At 46.7% G+C, this 16,668-nt stretch overlaps 1 protein-coding gene and 1 pseudogene across 3 annotated transcripts in view; one reads left to right on the top strand and one right to left on the bottom strand.

Moving 5' to 3' along the window:
* Nucleotides 1-356: 356 nt before the first annotated feature.
* CD207 (CD207 molecule) overlaps nt 357-16,668 on the bottom strand; it is a 43,262-nt gene continuing 26,950 nt past the window's right edge. Inside the window, exons 2-10 of one of the 3 annotated variants that reach the window (XM_063789019.1) lie at nt 10,895-11,070; nt 6,574-6,739; nt 6,053-6,125; nt 5,925-5,979; nt 5,626-5,745; nt 3,781-4,155; nt 3,035-3,186; nt 1,837-1,955; nt 363-1,720 (exon numbers count right to left, since the gene is read on the bottom strand). In XM_063789019.1, coding sequence (XP_063645089.1) covers nt 1,558-1,720; nt 1,837-1,955; nt 3,035-3,186; nt 3,781-4,144 — 798 coding nt within the window. In that variant the 5' untranslated portion in view covers nt 4,145-4,155; nt 5,626-5,745; nt 5,925-5,979; ... (1 more) ...; nt 6,574-6,739; nt 10,895-11,070 and the 3' untranslated portion in view covers nt 363-1,557. Of the gene's footprint in view, nt 1,721-1,836; nt 1,956-3,034; nt 3,187-3,780; nt 4,156-5,625; nt 5,746-5,838; nt 5,980-6,052; nt 6,126-6,573; nt 6,740-10,894; nt 11,071-16,668 lie in introns of those variants that run through there. The other 2 variants (XM_063789018.1, XM_016945490.4) reach the window with 2 other exon arrangements.
* LOC737462 (heterogeneous nuclear ribonucleoprotein A1-like) lies at nt 14,580-15,814 on the top strand (annotated as a pseudogene).

The following is a 16,668-nucleotide window of genomic DNA, read 5'->3' as shown; positions in this document are numbered from 1 at the left end:
GCCACTGGACTTGGGATTTGGAACTGATGCCTGTGGAACTGGGTCTCTGTGAAGAGTGGGGAACCTGCTGAGACTTGTTCTTGGGAATTGAGCTAGAGACTAGAAGATTGTCCAGTGAACAAGAAGAAAGATCACCAAGATCGTGACATTGGAGACCTTGCTCTACTTTAATAAAAACTAGAGATAAGTACTGGTCACATTTTGTGGCATTTCCAGGGCTGGAACTTCCCCAGTCCTTGTTATTTTTGACTCCCCAGATGTTTCCTGAGGATACCCTAGAACTTCATGTCCACCAGAGGAGACTGCCTTTCCCACATATTCACCTGGACAACCAGAAATGAAAAAGTGCACGTGGAGTGAGTCCTTGACCCAGGCAGCATTTTATTCTGAGGAAGCTGGAAGGTGAATTCATGAAGGCACTGAAGGCTGCTTCCCATGCACAAGACACAGGAAGACAGGAAATGCAGAAGGAGGAGGAGGTGCCGGAGAGGTGAGGACAGAGGCTGTATGGACGCTGGGTGGAAGGCAGGGCTCGGCACTCCAGCGTACTAAGGGAGTGGAAGGAGAAGGGAGCCAGCCGAGCTCTGAAGGAGATACAAGTCCGTGTCAGCCGCTGACTTGAACCAGAGAAGAACGGGTTCAGGCTTTAGATGATGTGGATGAAGAAACCACTGGGGACATACCATGAGCAGGATTTCCAAGAACAGAGCAATTTGCATGGCAAACACAGCCAGCTGCTAGCTGCCAGCACAGCTAAGCAGAGACATGGAAATTCTAGGGGGTTTGGCCAAGAAAAGCCCTGGATGACAATATCAGGAGAATTGCTTGGTTGCTCTGGAGTAACTTTGATGTGATGAAGCTGAGGCTTCTCTGAAAGAGTGGAAAACCCCAGGGTGTTGTGCCGGATTACGGGTCTTGATCCTCCTTAGCAGGGCAATTGGAACTTCTAAATCCTCTCTACCCACCCCTCCCACTTTAACCTGAATTCTCCTTTCCATTCCAGCTGCCTCCAAGAGGTCAGAGAATTTCCAGCCAAGACAGACGGACTCCAGAATGCCACTGTGGGACGATTTTGAAGCAAGAAAAATTAACGTGCAAAGTCGTCCTGGAGTCTGGGGAAGAAAGGCATTTCCTCATGTTTAACAAGCGTTGGAGCTCAAAGAGTGAGCTTGGGAGCCTGTCCTGTCATGGTTCTGATGGGACATAGGGTCGCTTACAAATGAAAAGAAACGTTATGTCACAGGGGGCATCATTCCAGGCCTGAAGTGAGGGAGCCTTTATATTGCCACAGTGTTCATTGTTCCCAGCATTGTTGGGCTCACCTGGAATCCAGAACCTACCAAGAGGGGGGAAAAAGATGGATTTACAAAGTGGAAAATCAAAAAGAACTTATTTCCAGTGAAGAAATGAGTTAACTCAACCCAAGCTTTTGTCCTAGGGAATGGCATAGCAAATGTCTGCACCCAAGCCTCAGAGGAAGGGGACTGGTGAGACTTCGACCTCTAAGCTTTCACATGCCCCAAGTCCAGGCCAAACCAACCCACCACTTTCAAGTCCCTACACAAACCCACACTGTGAAGACCTAGACTCATGACAAGATCCCTGAAGCTGGCCAGGTAGAAGGCCTTGTTGCCAAACCCCAGAGGGCGTGGAGGGCTCAGGTCCACAGCCAGTTAGTGACAGGGTTGCGCTCGATCTTGGTTGCAATGTTCCAGTCATCCTAAGACAGGGAAGAATCAGAAACCCTGTCTCATGGGGAACTTCGCCCCCACTCCCTTCATGCCCTGGCCATGGCCGGGGAAAGTCAGGCTGGCAGGGAGGGCTCCAGGGGCTTACCTCGCACTTTGGACCTTGTTGAATGGCGTGTCATCCACCCAGGACCAGTCCCCTTCCATCCCTGCTTTAGTCAGGCCAATCCAGTAGATGAGTCCCCCCGCTGTTTTATACAGAAACTCCTGTAGGAAAGACAGGATAAGCAGAGGTGCGGCCACACTTGGAGCTTGATCACCTGTCTCTGGGTGTTCTTCACCTGCGCTCAGTGACAGCCCTGACCCACAGATGCGCTGCACAAACTGGCCTCTCAAGCTTCTTCCTGCCCTTGCCCAGAGCCCAGATTTCATCTTCCAGATTATGATGTGTCCCTGCTCTGCAGCTAACAAGCTCAGGACTCAAGCCTTTCTGCCACTCAGGAAGCAGGTGCTGAAGCACAGGAAGGCCTCAGCTGAACTCCAGAGCACGGACCACAAGAGAATGGTTCATATGATAAAACCTGAATTAAATGAGCCCTGAATCCACATACGGCACTGTGCTGAGTCGTCCATATGCATTCACTCCTTTCCTCTGAGGCAGGTGCCATCACCATGCATGTTTCATCAAGTGAGGGCCAGTGAAGTTTGCCCAGTGAAGTTGGGTATTCCACCCAAGCTGCTAGGACTAGTTAGATGGCAAGGTTTGGGCTCTAGAACTACGCCAGAGCCCAGGCTCTGACCTGCTCTGCTATCCCACCTCCCAGATGAAAAGGGCCTGCCCAATTTCTGCCTCACCAGGCAGGAGACTTCTTGAGTCATGTGGAATCATTAAGGCTGTTCACAAATATTTCTTTTTTTCTGGGCACATGGAAAGTAGATCCTCTCTGCCCTGTTCCAGGAGTACTGGAATCCAGGATCCTCCCAATCCAGCAGTACTGCATAACTTACTTAACTTAATTAACATAACTTAAGCTAGTGAAATGTAAGCAAAAATGAGGTATGTTAAATCTGGGCAGAAGCTTTGCACAATATGTCAAGTTCCCTTTTCCTGCCCCAGCAATTGTGGAGACATGTTAAGATGAAGACTCCTTGGCCTGGGTCCTTGAGTAGCCACAGTGAGCACAGCCCCCTTGCCGGCCCTTATTCGACATGCTACTGAGAACTAATCCTTCTTCATTAGGTCATCAATATTTGGGGATTTTTGTTCACACAGTGTAATCTTGCCCATCCTCCCTGGCCCAGTGCTCATACGCCCCCTTCACAGAGCCCATAGGCACAGCACTCACCTGCTCACTCTCTGAGGTCACCGAGGTCAGGTGTGAATTCCTGGACACACAGAACTGCTCGGCACTATACCAGGTCTTTGAAATGAGAGAAAAGTAATAGAAGTTCCCCTTGAAGTACTTCCAGCCTTGAGAAACCACCTGTAGAATATCATCTAGAGAACAAGAGGTAAAAGTGAACGCTGGTATTCTTGATTTCTTGGGATGCTGGCTTGGTGGGGGCACTTGAATGAGGTCTCAGAGACAGCAGCAAATGGAGCTGTGCTCTGGTGTCCTTGGGTCCTTGTATAGGGGAGTAGGGACACTCTTTCAAATCCTGAAAGTCAGACAGAGACTAATAGAGTCTCTGGGACTGGAGAGGTTATAATGCAAGAGGTTGGACAAAGAGTGTCTTCCCCATGATGAGGAAGCAACCCTCCATCGGCCATGACAAGTAGCTGAGCCCCTGGACTCTAGAAAGGAACTTGATGGGAAATGACTAGGTGTGGGCCAGGGTGGACATCCCCTAATGCTTTTACATTCTGCACTTTTGTGTGGGAGCTCTAGCTGGACCCTGGTCTCTTTTCTCCTAACAGCCCCTAAGTCCTCCCCAACCTCAAGCCCTCTCTCCTTAACTTCCTAGCCCATGGCTGCCCCTCTTTTGCCCCCACTTTCCTCCCCAACCCACCAGCCCAATGGCCTCAGGTCTGGGACAGGTAAGATCCCATGGGCCACTGGTCAGCTTCAATGTAATTTTCTGAGTCACTTACTTTGTCGTTTGAGCAACTTGCTCATATTCTCCAAGCTGCCCTGGAGTGCCCGGATCTTTGTATTTAAAGCACTGGCTTTCTCCAAATCACTTTTTAACTCTGGGATTTGGGCATTTAAGGTACTGACTTCTTCCCAACTTCTTGTTAAGATCTGGATCTGTGCGTTGGCCTTCTCCACACTGGTTTTTAACTTCAGGAACTGAGAACGCACATAACCCAGGCTCACATTCACCATCTGGATCTGAACGCCAGCTGCCTCCATGCCGTCGCTATTCTTTTTAATTTCAGAATCCAGGGTGCTGATGTTGTCCACACGACCTTTCAGCAACTGTACATTGGTCTTTACATCTGATATGGTGCCCATAAACCGGGGATCTGGGATTGAGAAAGTCAGGAGGTCAGCTGAGGGGAGCCCCAGGGACAGGAGTGGGGGTGTTGTCAGGTTGATCAAAGGAAGGGAAGGAATAGGCTGAAGCTTCCCAAAGAACCAAGACAGTCCAATGGGCCACCCCAACCCTCCAATCATTCATTAACATACAACAAACGTGCAATGGGCACCCACCATGTGCCAGGAACACAGGTGGATACAGATAATGGGGAGACTGATAAAACACAGGCTCTCTGTGAAAAGATTTCACAGGCAAGCAGAAGCAGGAGTTAGAAACCATTCCTGAATTTTCTGAGTGTTCAGGGAACATTTGATAAAGGGTGCCCTCCATGAGCCCCGTCACTCTCCCCAGAACTTGATTCCCCCTAGACCCCACCCCTTGGTTGCCATCCCTCTGTTTTCAGAAACCCCTGAAGTGGCCATCTGCTAGGACAGCACCACTCCCCCACATCTGTCCATGGGCCCCTCTGTGACCATGGGAAGAACCAGCCACTAATCTGGAAGTGGCTTCTCCAGAGAACATGGAAGAGGAAATTACAAAACTGTTTCTCCCCTTCCCTTGCCCCACCCACTTTCACATTCTGCTCAGGTCCCAGGCCTGGGTACCAGAGAGAGGATCAAAGATAAACCAAGAAGCTCAAAGGCGAGCCCTGAGGAAAATGCCATGCTAGAGGCCAGGGGTCTAGGATGGGGCAAGGGGGACTCTGCTCAGAGCCTACAAGTCTAAGACCAAATATGTCCCGAGGCCACAGAGGGAGAAAAAAAACCCAACAGCTTCTTGGGTCCCCTTGCTCTGCTTCCTGGAGCCCTGGCAGGAGGAAGAAGGCTCTGCCAGCAGCAAAGGCCATGAAGCCTGACAGAGCCAGAAAAGGAAGAAAGATAAACCATGCAACATCAAATGAGCAGGAAGCCTCCCTAGATGTGATCTTTACAGGGACAGGAGAATGAAGACAGCACCAATGGGTCCTGGTGAGAGGGGACTGAGTCATGGATATCTGTTGGCTCGTTGGCCAGGCTCTCCATCTGGTGAGTTGGGGCCAATGATACATGAGGCTCGGTCCTTCACAGGGTCAGGAGACATTGCACTGTCAAGGACTGTCCACAAGGCTCTAGATCCAAGGAGCAGAGCTCAGATTGGTGTGGGGGTGGACGGGGAGAAAATAGCACAGGATGAAAAACTAGATGAATGTTTCCTGAGGACAAAAGAATGTATCCTTGAGCACCAATGTGCAAATGCTAATCCCAATAATATCCCAGAAATTGGGAGGGAAAGAGCATCAGCTCACCGTACTGGGGGTGGCACACCCTGTTACTGCACATGGAAAGAGGAGGAAGGAGACGAATGAAAAAGCCACAGGCAGGAGAAACCCGGAGAGCAGGGAAGTGGTCTCGATCTGGAGGGAGCCGGCTGGCCACAGAGAGGGGCTAAGCCCAGATGATGAAACATGAGGACTTACAAAGGACGGCCTGCAGCAGGACGGAGGCGACCAGGACCAGCGTCAGGCAGATTAATGCAGCACGGACTGTGGGTGTTTTCCCCGGGACCAGAGATGGACCGGACTTGGGAGGAGGCTCTGCTGGAAGAAGAAGAAAATGTGTGTTGAAGGAGCAGCAAAGGGCAGGTTTGCACACAGAACACGGAGCAGGTTCTAAGCAGCGATGTGGCTTGCCTCGGGGCCAGAGGGAGATGTTCTGTTTGTCCACAGTGAAGTGCGCATCAGGGGCCTCCCTCTCCACAGTCATCCTGAGTGCTCACCCTTATCCTGAGAGCACAGATGCTTCTGGCTGCCTGTCTCTCCAAGGGCTCTTATCTAGAGGAAACAGGAAGTCAGTCCCACAGCAGGTCACCATATCATCCCAACTTCCCTATTCCTGACTAGATACCTTGTCTGGCTGACTCCCATCCTCAGATGTCTGAGCTTTCAGGAAGAGGCCATTTGTTGTCTTCTCTGGGGGTCTGTTACATGGATACATTAACCATCTTGTCCCAAAGCTATCCCATTTCTCTTGTAAGACTCTCATCATCCATCCACCCATCCATTCACCCCACAAATACAGGCTGAGTGCCTTCTAGGTACTGATGCTCTACCAGGCATAGGGCCACAGTGATGAATAACTCACAGTCCTTGCACCAAGCAGCTCATAGTCTGGTAGGAAAGACAGACATGAGCAAATAAATTGCAAGGTGATGAGCACCAGAGATAAATATGCCCAGTTCAAAGAAGCATACGAAATGGAGTAATGGGGGAAAAAAAAAAAACTCCAGTAGAAAGATAAGCATATGCCAAAGGATGGAGCATAAGATAGCATGGAGTGCTTGGCAAATTGTAAATAGTTGCAATATTGCTGGAATGTAAAATATACATTCCAACAGGAAGGGGACGCACACGGGGTGGAAGAGGCACCTGGGGTCTGATGATGAAGATCCTTCTGATCATGTCAAGGAGCTGGACCTCTGGCTTGTGGGTGACATGGGGCCAATTAAGGACTTCAGGCAGGAGAGAGACAAGGACAGGGACACTGTAGAAACATCACTCTGATCCTGGTGAGGAGCAGACTGGTGGGAGAAGCCTGGAAGCAGAGATACCAAATAGGCAACCATTGCAATAGAATATCCTGCTTCCTGTTATTAATGCATCTTGGCTGATACAATATCCCTTTATAATATGCAACTTGGAGATTCAAAGTGTAAACCTAAGACTTGGGTTCTCCTCCCTGCTTCCTGCACCATGTGAGATTTTCAAAAAAAGTAGGGGTGCTCAGCAACCTCAGACTAGGAATCGTTCTGTTTCTCTCTCCTCTCTCTCTGTCCCCACCTCCTCTCTCCTTCTTTGTAGTCCTAAATAGAGAGTTCCATATGTGCAAGAAGCTCAGGGCACAGAAGAGCTGATTTGGGCTCAATGAAGGACTAAATTTTCTCCTGGGCGGCTTCTCATGCTTTGAAGAAGTCTGCCAAATCTGAGAAATTTGGCCCATGGCAGACTCTAGACAAATATTTCTTGGAATATAGGAAAGAGGAGAGGAAAGAGGGAGGGAAGGAAGGAAAAAAGAAGGAAATTGGTCCAGATAATTGGAGGATGGGTGAATGGATGAATGGATGGATAGAGGATGCATGGATGGATGTGTGAATGGTAAGTGACTTGGAGACTTGATAGCTGATCATGCCACTCAGACATTTACACAGTCTGGGGCCTGGGATCTGCCTTCTAGAAGCTGCTGCTTCTTTCCTATGTCTCCAGAAGTTCTCATTCATCTTCAATGCAAAAGCATAAGGGGAAGTGTGATTTACTCCTTACCCAGGAATGAACAAAAGCTCTGGCCGCAGGACAAGAAAGCTATCCTGGGCCTACTGAGGCTGAGCCAGTGGAGCTGGATGACAGCCTGTATCAGGGACCAGGATTAGAGGTTAAGTTAACAGGGCCAAGGAAATATCTACCTATGCTTTCAGGGGCTACTGCCACCTTTGGTACTTGGGAAGATAGTGGCTGCACGCTCAGCCCATGCCTATGTGCAGCTCATTGTAGTTACAGGCCCTTGATGCTCTCTCTCCAGCTAACCGGGCCTCAGGCTGGAGCGGCTTCTCGGACTGGATGAGGGAACCCAGAGAGGACCCCACACTGGGAAGCTCTGGGAAGGAAGCTGGGTAGCAAAGATGGTGTCTCATTTGTTCTGTCCCATCGCTTCCCTACCCAGCCTGTCTGTAACTTCCAGGCCTGCTGTCTGCTCTAAATTTTAACATTTGATAGTCCCGAATCTGAGGGCCTGGCTCCACAGCACTGCCTGCCTCTGAATGTCCATGAAGATTCCTACTCTCTTCAGGCGGCTCGTGTGGTTGCAGAGCCTTGGTTCCATCAGGGCTTAGACAGGATTAGAATGTTCCACTTCTGGACTCTCGTGCTTGGGACCCAGCCTAACTCCAGAATCATCTCTGCCCTTCTGCTCCTGGCTCCTGGCCCTTCATCCATAGCCTGTCCTATTTCTGGGCCTGGGGATAGAGAAGAATCCAAATTACTCAAGACCCTGGTAGAAGGGGCCTTGCAGGGGTCCATGTCTCCTCCTGAGGCATTTGCAGGAAAGAAGCCGCCACACAGTGTGCCTGGGAAGTGTCTTGTCCATTTCCGCTTGGTTGAGAAGTTGGGTTTTCTCTGCTGGTTAGTGGTATGAGTTATTCTTTATAGAGCCCCCCAGATGCTCTCTCATTGGTCCCAGGAAAGGATGAGGAAGCCTCAGCAGGCTGGGCCCATGGCATAGGAAGGGGCTGGAGCAGGGAGCATTTACTCCAAGTGATGGAAATGCAGGCTGAGGTAGGTAGAATAGCTACCGCTAGGCGAAAGGCTGTTCCAGCATGAGGAAGCTGAGCAAAGGCATGGAATCCTGGGCTGTGGGCCTTCTGGGGTTTCAGAGGAGGTGGATGTAAAAGTCCCAAACCATAGGAAGTTTCATTTCCCACTTTGTGGAGAGGGAGGGAGTCAGAAGCCATCTTCCTATTATCATGCTCATCTACAGGTCTTTCCTGAGCACCTCTCCTGTGCAAACCTCTGGATGCTCTATCTGGCACCTGGCCTGGCAGGAGAAAAGACAGAGAAGCAGGCAGGTGCCTTGGCCACACTTTCCAGTCAGGAAGGCGGGCAGTTCTCCTGGGCACTCAGACAATGCCCTGCTCTTCCAAACAGAAGAGGAACTCTGGCCAGACCTAGTGACCAAAAAAATCACCGCTGTGATGAGAACGGGAAGTCTGTGCTCATTTTTTTAGTTTCTCCTCTTCCTGTGTTCCTGGGGTTCTAATATTTTCTCTGGATAAGGATGGAGGAAGAAAACAGCTTGGTCACTTTTTCCCTTTCTCTGGTTGAGACTATGGTTGGGCCCAGCCTTATGCTTGGAGGAGGACCATGGGTTTAATCAACAAGACTGGAACAGAGACCTGGGTTGTATGAAATGCTCCAGCAGTGCCAAGAGTCATCTCCAGGGAGGAGTCACCCGAGTCCCTCAGTCAAGTCATGGAGGAAAGTAGAGTGAACGCCAAATTGCGGAGTGGGGACAGGGAAGGAGAAGAGAGGGAGGAGGGGAGAATGACTCTGAAATGAGAGGAGATTACAGCTGGTCACACCTGGCTTACAGGCCTCAGAGGGACTCCTGTGATGTGATGCGGGATTTGGCCCACAGCCTCCAAAAAATCAAGGGATTCCATGCCACCCTCTGGACATGTGCCCTGGGCACAGGGGATAGGGCAGAGAAACCAAGGAGCATAGGTGGCACCATTCACTCCTCTAGTCCTGCTGTGCACTAGGTACCAGGACACAGCAAGGAAAAAGACAACCACAGACCCTGCCCTCAGGAATGGTTTTCCTATTGTTGAAAAAATATGACATCCTTAATGCTGGGGAGAAGGGAAGGCTCTCCCAAGACTAAAAATGACTGACGACACTATAGGGGCCTTCCCAGGTCTTCCTGGACCCTGATAATGGGTTCCTCTTTTATGACATTATATGAGGACAGGTCTCTTTGGAACAGTGACAATAAGCCAGACCCTACTGGTCAGGGTATTTCACCCAGTGCCATCATAAATAGTGTGATATGTAAATGGGCTGGCAACCTAGCCACATGGAAGAGCTGCTGTGTACCCGGCAGAGGAGGCTGCCCCAAAACTACGTCATAAGTCAAAGAACTCATGCCTATAGCCTCAGTGGGAAGGGCGAATCTATGTCAGGAAAGTAATGAAAGGCTTTTGGGAAAAAAAATATGCATAGTTTCTTTTTAAATCTTTTATTTATTATATAATTAATGATAATTAATGATAGAAAAAAATCCAAGTAAGAAAAAAACCCACCATAGACTGGATGCAGTGGCTCATGTGTGTAATCCCAGCACTTTGGGAGGCCAAGGTGGGTGGATCACCTGGGGTCAGGAGTTTGAGACCAGCCTGGCCAACATAAGTGAAACTCGTCTCTACTAAAAATACAAAAATCAGCCAGGCATGGTGGTGTGTGCCTGTAGTCCCAGCTACTCGGGAGGCTGAGGTGGGAGAATCACTTGAACCTGGAAGGTGGAGATTGCAGTGAGCTGAGATTGTGCCACCGCACTCCAGCCTGGGTGATAGAGTGAGACTCTGTTTCAAAACAAAACAAAACAAAACAAAACCATCATAGAGAAAACAAATGTTGTACCCATAGTTCAGTCTTCCTAACCACCCACGTGTATATGTATACACATCTATATCTATAGCCATAGCTGTGTCTAATCATAACTATGCATATATTATATACATAATCACAACACAATTTCTGCTTATTTTCCCTAGCATCCTTCCCCACCTGTCCTGCATTTCTTTTTTGTTTTTTTGTTTTGTTTTGTTTTGTTTGAGATAGAGTCTCACTCTGTTGCCCAGGCTGGAGTGGAGTGGCGCGATCTTGGCTCACTACAACCTCTGCCTCCAGGGTTCAAGCAATTCTCCTGCCTCACCCTCCTGAGTAGCTGGGACTACAGGTGTCTGCCACCACATCCAGCTAATTTTTTGTATTTTTAGTAGAGATGGGGTTTCACCGTGTTAACCAGGATGGTCTCAATCTCCTGACCTTGTGATCCACCTGCCTTGGCCTCCCAAAGTGCTGGGATTACAGGCGTGAGCCACTGCGCCCAACCTCTCCTGCATTTCTGATACCAAAAATCCCCCTCCATTGGGAAATTTTTTCAGTTTGTGATTCAAATGGGGCTGCTGATCCTAGATACCTGCAGGTGTAGGAGTGACAACTTGCAATGATGGGTGCCCAGGGTTTGGGTAGGAAGGTAGCTCTCCTCTCTCCCTAAACTGAGGGCCCTAAAGATATGACTATAGGGCAGCTAGTAACCAGTTCCTCTGTCATGTGGAAGACCCCAGTAGAATAAGACCAGCACAGAGACAGAAGCTGTAACAAAAAATGAAGAGACAGAAAGTGAGTCCTGATGTCTTTGAGTGCTGGATCCTGTTGAACTTGAGTTCCATTCCCCACAGACACTGTGTTTCTTGGTTTGGTTATGTGAACACAAACAAAAATGAAAATCTCTTATTTTCATTTGAATTTAATTGGATGAGTTTCTGTTTCTTGCAACAAAAGAGTCCTGTCCAATGCGTTATGTAAGCATATATATTTTTTTTTACAAAACTAGACTTATACCCTATAGTGTGTAAGTTTTTTTGTGTAATAATGTATTATGGATAACCTTAAAATCAAACTTACATCTGCATAATAACTTTTACTTTTATGTCATGCTCTACTGTAACTTCATTTTCACTTTTTATATTTGATACATTTGGATTTCATGATATTCCATTTTCTTCTTATCTCTTATGGTTTTGTTCAAGTATTCCATGATTTTAGAAAGGAATCTAACTTATCCATTTCTAAATGGGTAGCCTGCTGTCCAGATACCATTTTTTAAAACCATGCATAATTTTATCTCTGATTATGAAGTACCATCTTCATCATGTGTTTCATAATATGTTTGAGTTTGTTTCATATCTTTAAAGGTCTGTTTCTGGACTTTCTATTGTGTTCCATTTGTCTTTCTATTGATATAACAAAACTCTATAATATTAATTAGTATAGCTTTATAATAAAGGCCCTATCTCCAGACACAGTCATATTGAGGATTAGGGATTCAACATGTAAATGAACAGAAAACACAATTCAATCCATAACAGAGCTCATAGAACAGACTAGCAGAAAAATATAACCCGTAATAAGGATAAAAACCAATCTACTGAAACGAACCCAGAAATGATACAGATGTTAGACTTTCCAGACAAGGACATTACAATAGACATTATAACTGTGTTTCTTGTGTTCAAACAGTTAAATAGAGACATGAAACATTTAATAGATACAAATTGCACTTATAATGACTAAAAAAACTACAACGCCTGGTATGAAAAATACACTGAAAGGGATTAATGGCAGGTTATAAATTGTAGAAGAAAAGATCAATGAAGTTGAAGATATACCAATAGAAACTATGCAAAATGAAGCACAGAGAGAAAAAATAACAGAACATCAGGAAGTCTGAGACAACTTCATGCAATTTAATATACGTGGATTTGAAGTCCTCAAAGCGGGTGGAGAGGGACAGAAAATATATTCAAAGAAACAATGGTCAAAATGTTTCCAAGTTTAAGAGCTATTTATTTATATAATAACATGGATGGGTCCATTCCAAGATGGCCAAATAGGAACAGCTCCGGTCTGCAGCTCCCAGCGTGATTGACATAGAAGCAGGGTGATTTCCGCATTTTCAACTGAGGTACCTGGTTCATCTCATTGGGACTGGTTGGACAGTGAGTGCAGCCCACAGAGGGCGAGCCAAAGCAGGGTGGAGTGTCACTTCACCCAGGAAGCACAGGGATTGGGGGATTTCCCTTTCCTAGCCAAGGGAAGCCGTGACAGACGGTACCTGGAAAATCGGTACACTCCTGCCTAAATACTGCTTTTCCTACAGTCTTAGCAACCAGCAGACCAGGAGGTTCTCTCCTGTGCCTGGCTCAGAGGGCCCCACACCCACGGAGCCTTGCTCACTGCTAGCACAGCAGTCTGAGATCGACCTGCGAGGCTGCAGCCTGGCTGGGGGAGGGGCGTACACCATTGCTGAGGCTTGAGTAGGTAAACAAAATGGTCAGGAAGCTCAAACTGGGCACAGCCCATCACAGCTCAGCAAGACCTACTGCCTCTATAGGCTCCACCTCTGTGGGCAGGGCATAGCTAAACAAAAGGCAGCAGACAACTTCCGCAGACTTAAACATCCCTATCTAACAGCTCTGAAGAGAGCAGTGGTTCTCCCAGCACAGTGCTTGAGCTCTGAGAACAGACAGACTGCCTCCTCAAGTGAGTCCCTGACCCCCGTGTAGCCTAACTGGGAGACACCTCCCAGTAGGGGCAGACAGACACCTCATATAGACGGGTGACCCTCTGGGATGAAGCTTTCAGAGGAAGGATTAGGCAGCAATATTTGCTGTTCTGCAGCCTCTGCTGGTGATACCCAGACAAACAGGGTCTGGAATGGACCTCCAGCAAACTCCAGCAGACCTGCACTGACTGTTAGGAGGAAAACTAACAAACAGAAAGGAATAGCATCAACATCAACATCAACAAAAAGGACATCCACACCAAAACCATGCCAACATCAAAGACCAAAGGTAGATAAAACCACGAAGATGGGGAGAAACCAGAGCAGAAAAGCTGAAAATTCTAAAGAACAGAGCACCTCTTCTCCTCCAAAGGATCGCAGCTCCTCGCCAGCAACAGAACAAAACTGGGTGGAAAATGACTTTGACGAGTTGACAGAAGTAGGCTTCAGACGGTCGATAATAACAAACTTCTCTGAGTTAAAGGAGCATGATCTAACCCATTGCAAGGAAGCTAGAAACCTTGAAAAAAGGTTAGACGAATGGCTAACTAGAATAAACAGTGTAGAGAAGACCTTAAATGACCTGATGGAGCTGAAAACCATGGCATGAGAACTTCGTAACACATGCACAAACTTCAATAGCTGATTCGATCAAGTGGAAGAAAGGATATCCGTGATTGAAGATCAAATTAATGAAATAAAGCGAGAAGACAAGATTAGAGAAAAAAAGAGTAAAAAGAAACAAACAAAGCCTCCAAGAAATATGGGACTATGTGAAAAGACCAAATCTACGTTTGATTAGTGTACCTGAAAGTGATGGGGAGAATGGAACCAAGTTGGAAAACACTCTTCAGGATATTATCCAGGAGAACTTCCCCAACCTAGCAAGGCAGACCAACATTCAAATTCAGGAAATACAGAGAACACCACAAAGATACTCCTCAAGAAGAGCAACGCCAAGACACATAATTGTCAGATTCACCAAAGTTTAAATGAAGGAAAAAATGTTAAGTCCAGCCAGAGAGAAAAGTCGTGTTACCCAGAAAGGGAAGCCCATCAGACTAACAGTGGATCTCTCAGCAGAAACCCTACAAGCCAGAAGAGAGTGGGGGCCAATATTCAACATTCTTAAAGAAAATAATTTTTAACCCAGAATTTCATATCCAGCCAAACTAAGCTTCATAAGTGAAGGAGAAATAAAATCCTTTACAGACAAGCAAATGCTGAGAGATTTTGTCACCACCAGGCCTGCCTTACAAGAGCTCCTGAAGGAAGCACTAAACATGGAGAGGAACAACTGGTACCAGCCACTGCAAAAACATGCCAAATTGTAAAGACCATTGATGCTATGAAGAAACTGCATCAATTAACGGGCAAAATAACCAGCTAACATCATAATGACAGGATCAAATTCACACATAACAATTATTAACCTTAAATGTAAATGGGCTAAATGTCCCAATTAAAAGACACAGACTGGCAAATTGGATAAAGAGTCAAGACCCGCTTTCTGCCCGTGGACGCCGCTGAAGAAGCATCGTTAAAGTCTCTCTTCACCCTGCCGTCATGTCTAAGTCAGAGTCTCCTAAAGAGCCCGAACAGCTGAGGAAGCTCTTCTTTGGAGGGTTGAGCTTTGAAACAACTGATGAGAGCCTGAGGAGCCATTTTGAGCAATGGGGAACGCTCACGGACTGTGTGGTAATGAGAGATCCAAACACCAAGCGCTCCAGGGGCTTTGGGTTTGTCACATATGCCACTGTGGAGGAGGTGGATGCAGCTATGAATGCAAGGCCACACAAGGTGGATGGAAGAGTTGTGGAACCAAAGAGAGCTGTCTCCAGAGAAGATTCTCAAAGACCAGGTGCCCACTTAACTGTGAAAAAGATATTTGTTGGTGGCATTAAAGAAGACACTGAAGAACATCACCTAAGAGATTATTTTGAACAGTATGGAAAAATTGAAGTGATTGAAATCATGACTGACCGAGGCAGTGGCAAGAAAAGGGGCTTTGCCTTTGTAACCTTTGATGACCATGACTCCGTGGATAAGATTGTCATTCAGAAATACCATACTGTGAATGGCCACAACTGTGAAGTTAGAAAAGCCCTGTCAAAGCAAGAGATGGCTAGTGCTTCATCCAGCCAAAGAGGTCGAAGTGGTTCTGGAAACTTTGGTGGCGGTCGTGGAGGTGGTTTCGGTGGGAATGACAACTTCGGTCGTGGAGGAAACTTCAGTGGTCGTGGTGGCTTTGGTGGCAGCCGTGGTGGTGGTGGATATGGTGGCAGTGGGGATGGCTATAATGGATTTGGTAATGATGGAAGCAATTTTGGAGGTGGTGGAAGCTACAATGATTTTGGCAATTACAACAATCAGTCTTCAAATTTTGGACCCATGAAGGGAGGAAATTTTGGAGGCAGAAGCTCTGGCCCCTATAGCGGTGGAGGCCAATACTTTGCAAAACCGCGAAACCAAGGTGGCTATGGCGGTTCCAGCAGCAGCAGTAGCTATGGCAGTGGCAGAAGATTTTAATTAGGAAACAAAGCTTAGCAGGAGAGGAGAGCCAGAGAAGTGACAGGGAAGCTACAGGTTACAACAGATTTGTGAACTCAGCCAAGCACAGTGGTGGCAGGGCCTAGCTGCTACAAAGAAGACATGTTTTAGACAAATACTCATGTGTATGGGCAAAAAACTCGAGGACTGTATTTGTGACTAATTGTATAACAGGTTATTTTAGTTTCTGTTCTGTGGAAAGTGTAAAGCATTCCAACAAAGGGTTTTAATGTAGATTTTTTTTTTGCACCCCATGCTGTTGATTGCTAAATGTAATAGTCTGATCGTGACGCTGAATAAATGTCTTTTTAAAAAAAAAAAAAAAAAAAAAAGAGTCAAGACCCATCAGTGTGCTGTATTCAGGATACCCATCTCACGTGCAGAGACACACATAGGCTCAAAGTAAAGGGATGGAGGAAGATCTACCAAGCAAATGGAAAGCAAAAAAAAGCAAGAGTTGCAATCCTGATAAATAAATCTCTGATAAAACAGACTCTAAACCAACAAAGATCAAAAGAGACAAAGAAGGCCATTACATAATGGTAAAGGAATCAATTCAACAAGAAGAGCTAACTATTCTAAATATATATGCAGCCAATACAGGAGCACCCAGATTCATAAAGCAAGTCCTTAGAGACCTACAAAGAAACTTAGACTCCCACACAGTAATAATGGGAGACTTTAACACCTCACTGTCAATATTAGACAGATCAACAAGACAGAAGGTTAACAAGGATATCCAGGACTTGAACTCGGCTTTGCACCAAGCAGACCTAATAGATAGCTACAGAACTCTCCACCCCAAATCGACAGAATATACATTCTTCTCAGCACCACATCACACTTATTCTAAAATTGACCACATAATTGGAAGTAAAGCACTCCTCAGCAAATGTAAAAGAACAGAAATCACAACAAACTGGCTCTCAGACTACAGTGCAATCAAATTAGAAATCAGGATTAAGAAACTCACTCAAAACCACACGACTACATGGAAACTGAACAACTTGCTCCTGAATGACTACTGGGCAAATAACAAAATGAAGGCAAAAATAAAGATGTTCTTTGAAACTAAT

This window comes from Pan troglodytes, chromosome 12, assembly GCF_028858775.2.
Source record: "Pan troglodytes isolate AG18354 chromosome 12, NHGRI_mPanTro3-v2.0_pri, whole genome shotgun sequence".
In the NCBI taxonomy this organism is placed as follows: Eukaryota; Metazoa; Chordata; class Mammalia; order Primates; family Hominidae; genus Pan; species Pan troglodytes.
This window is presented reverse-complemented; position numbering and strand designations above follow the sequence as displayed.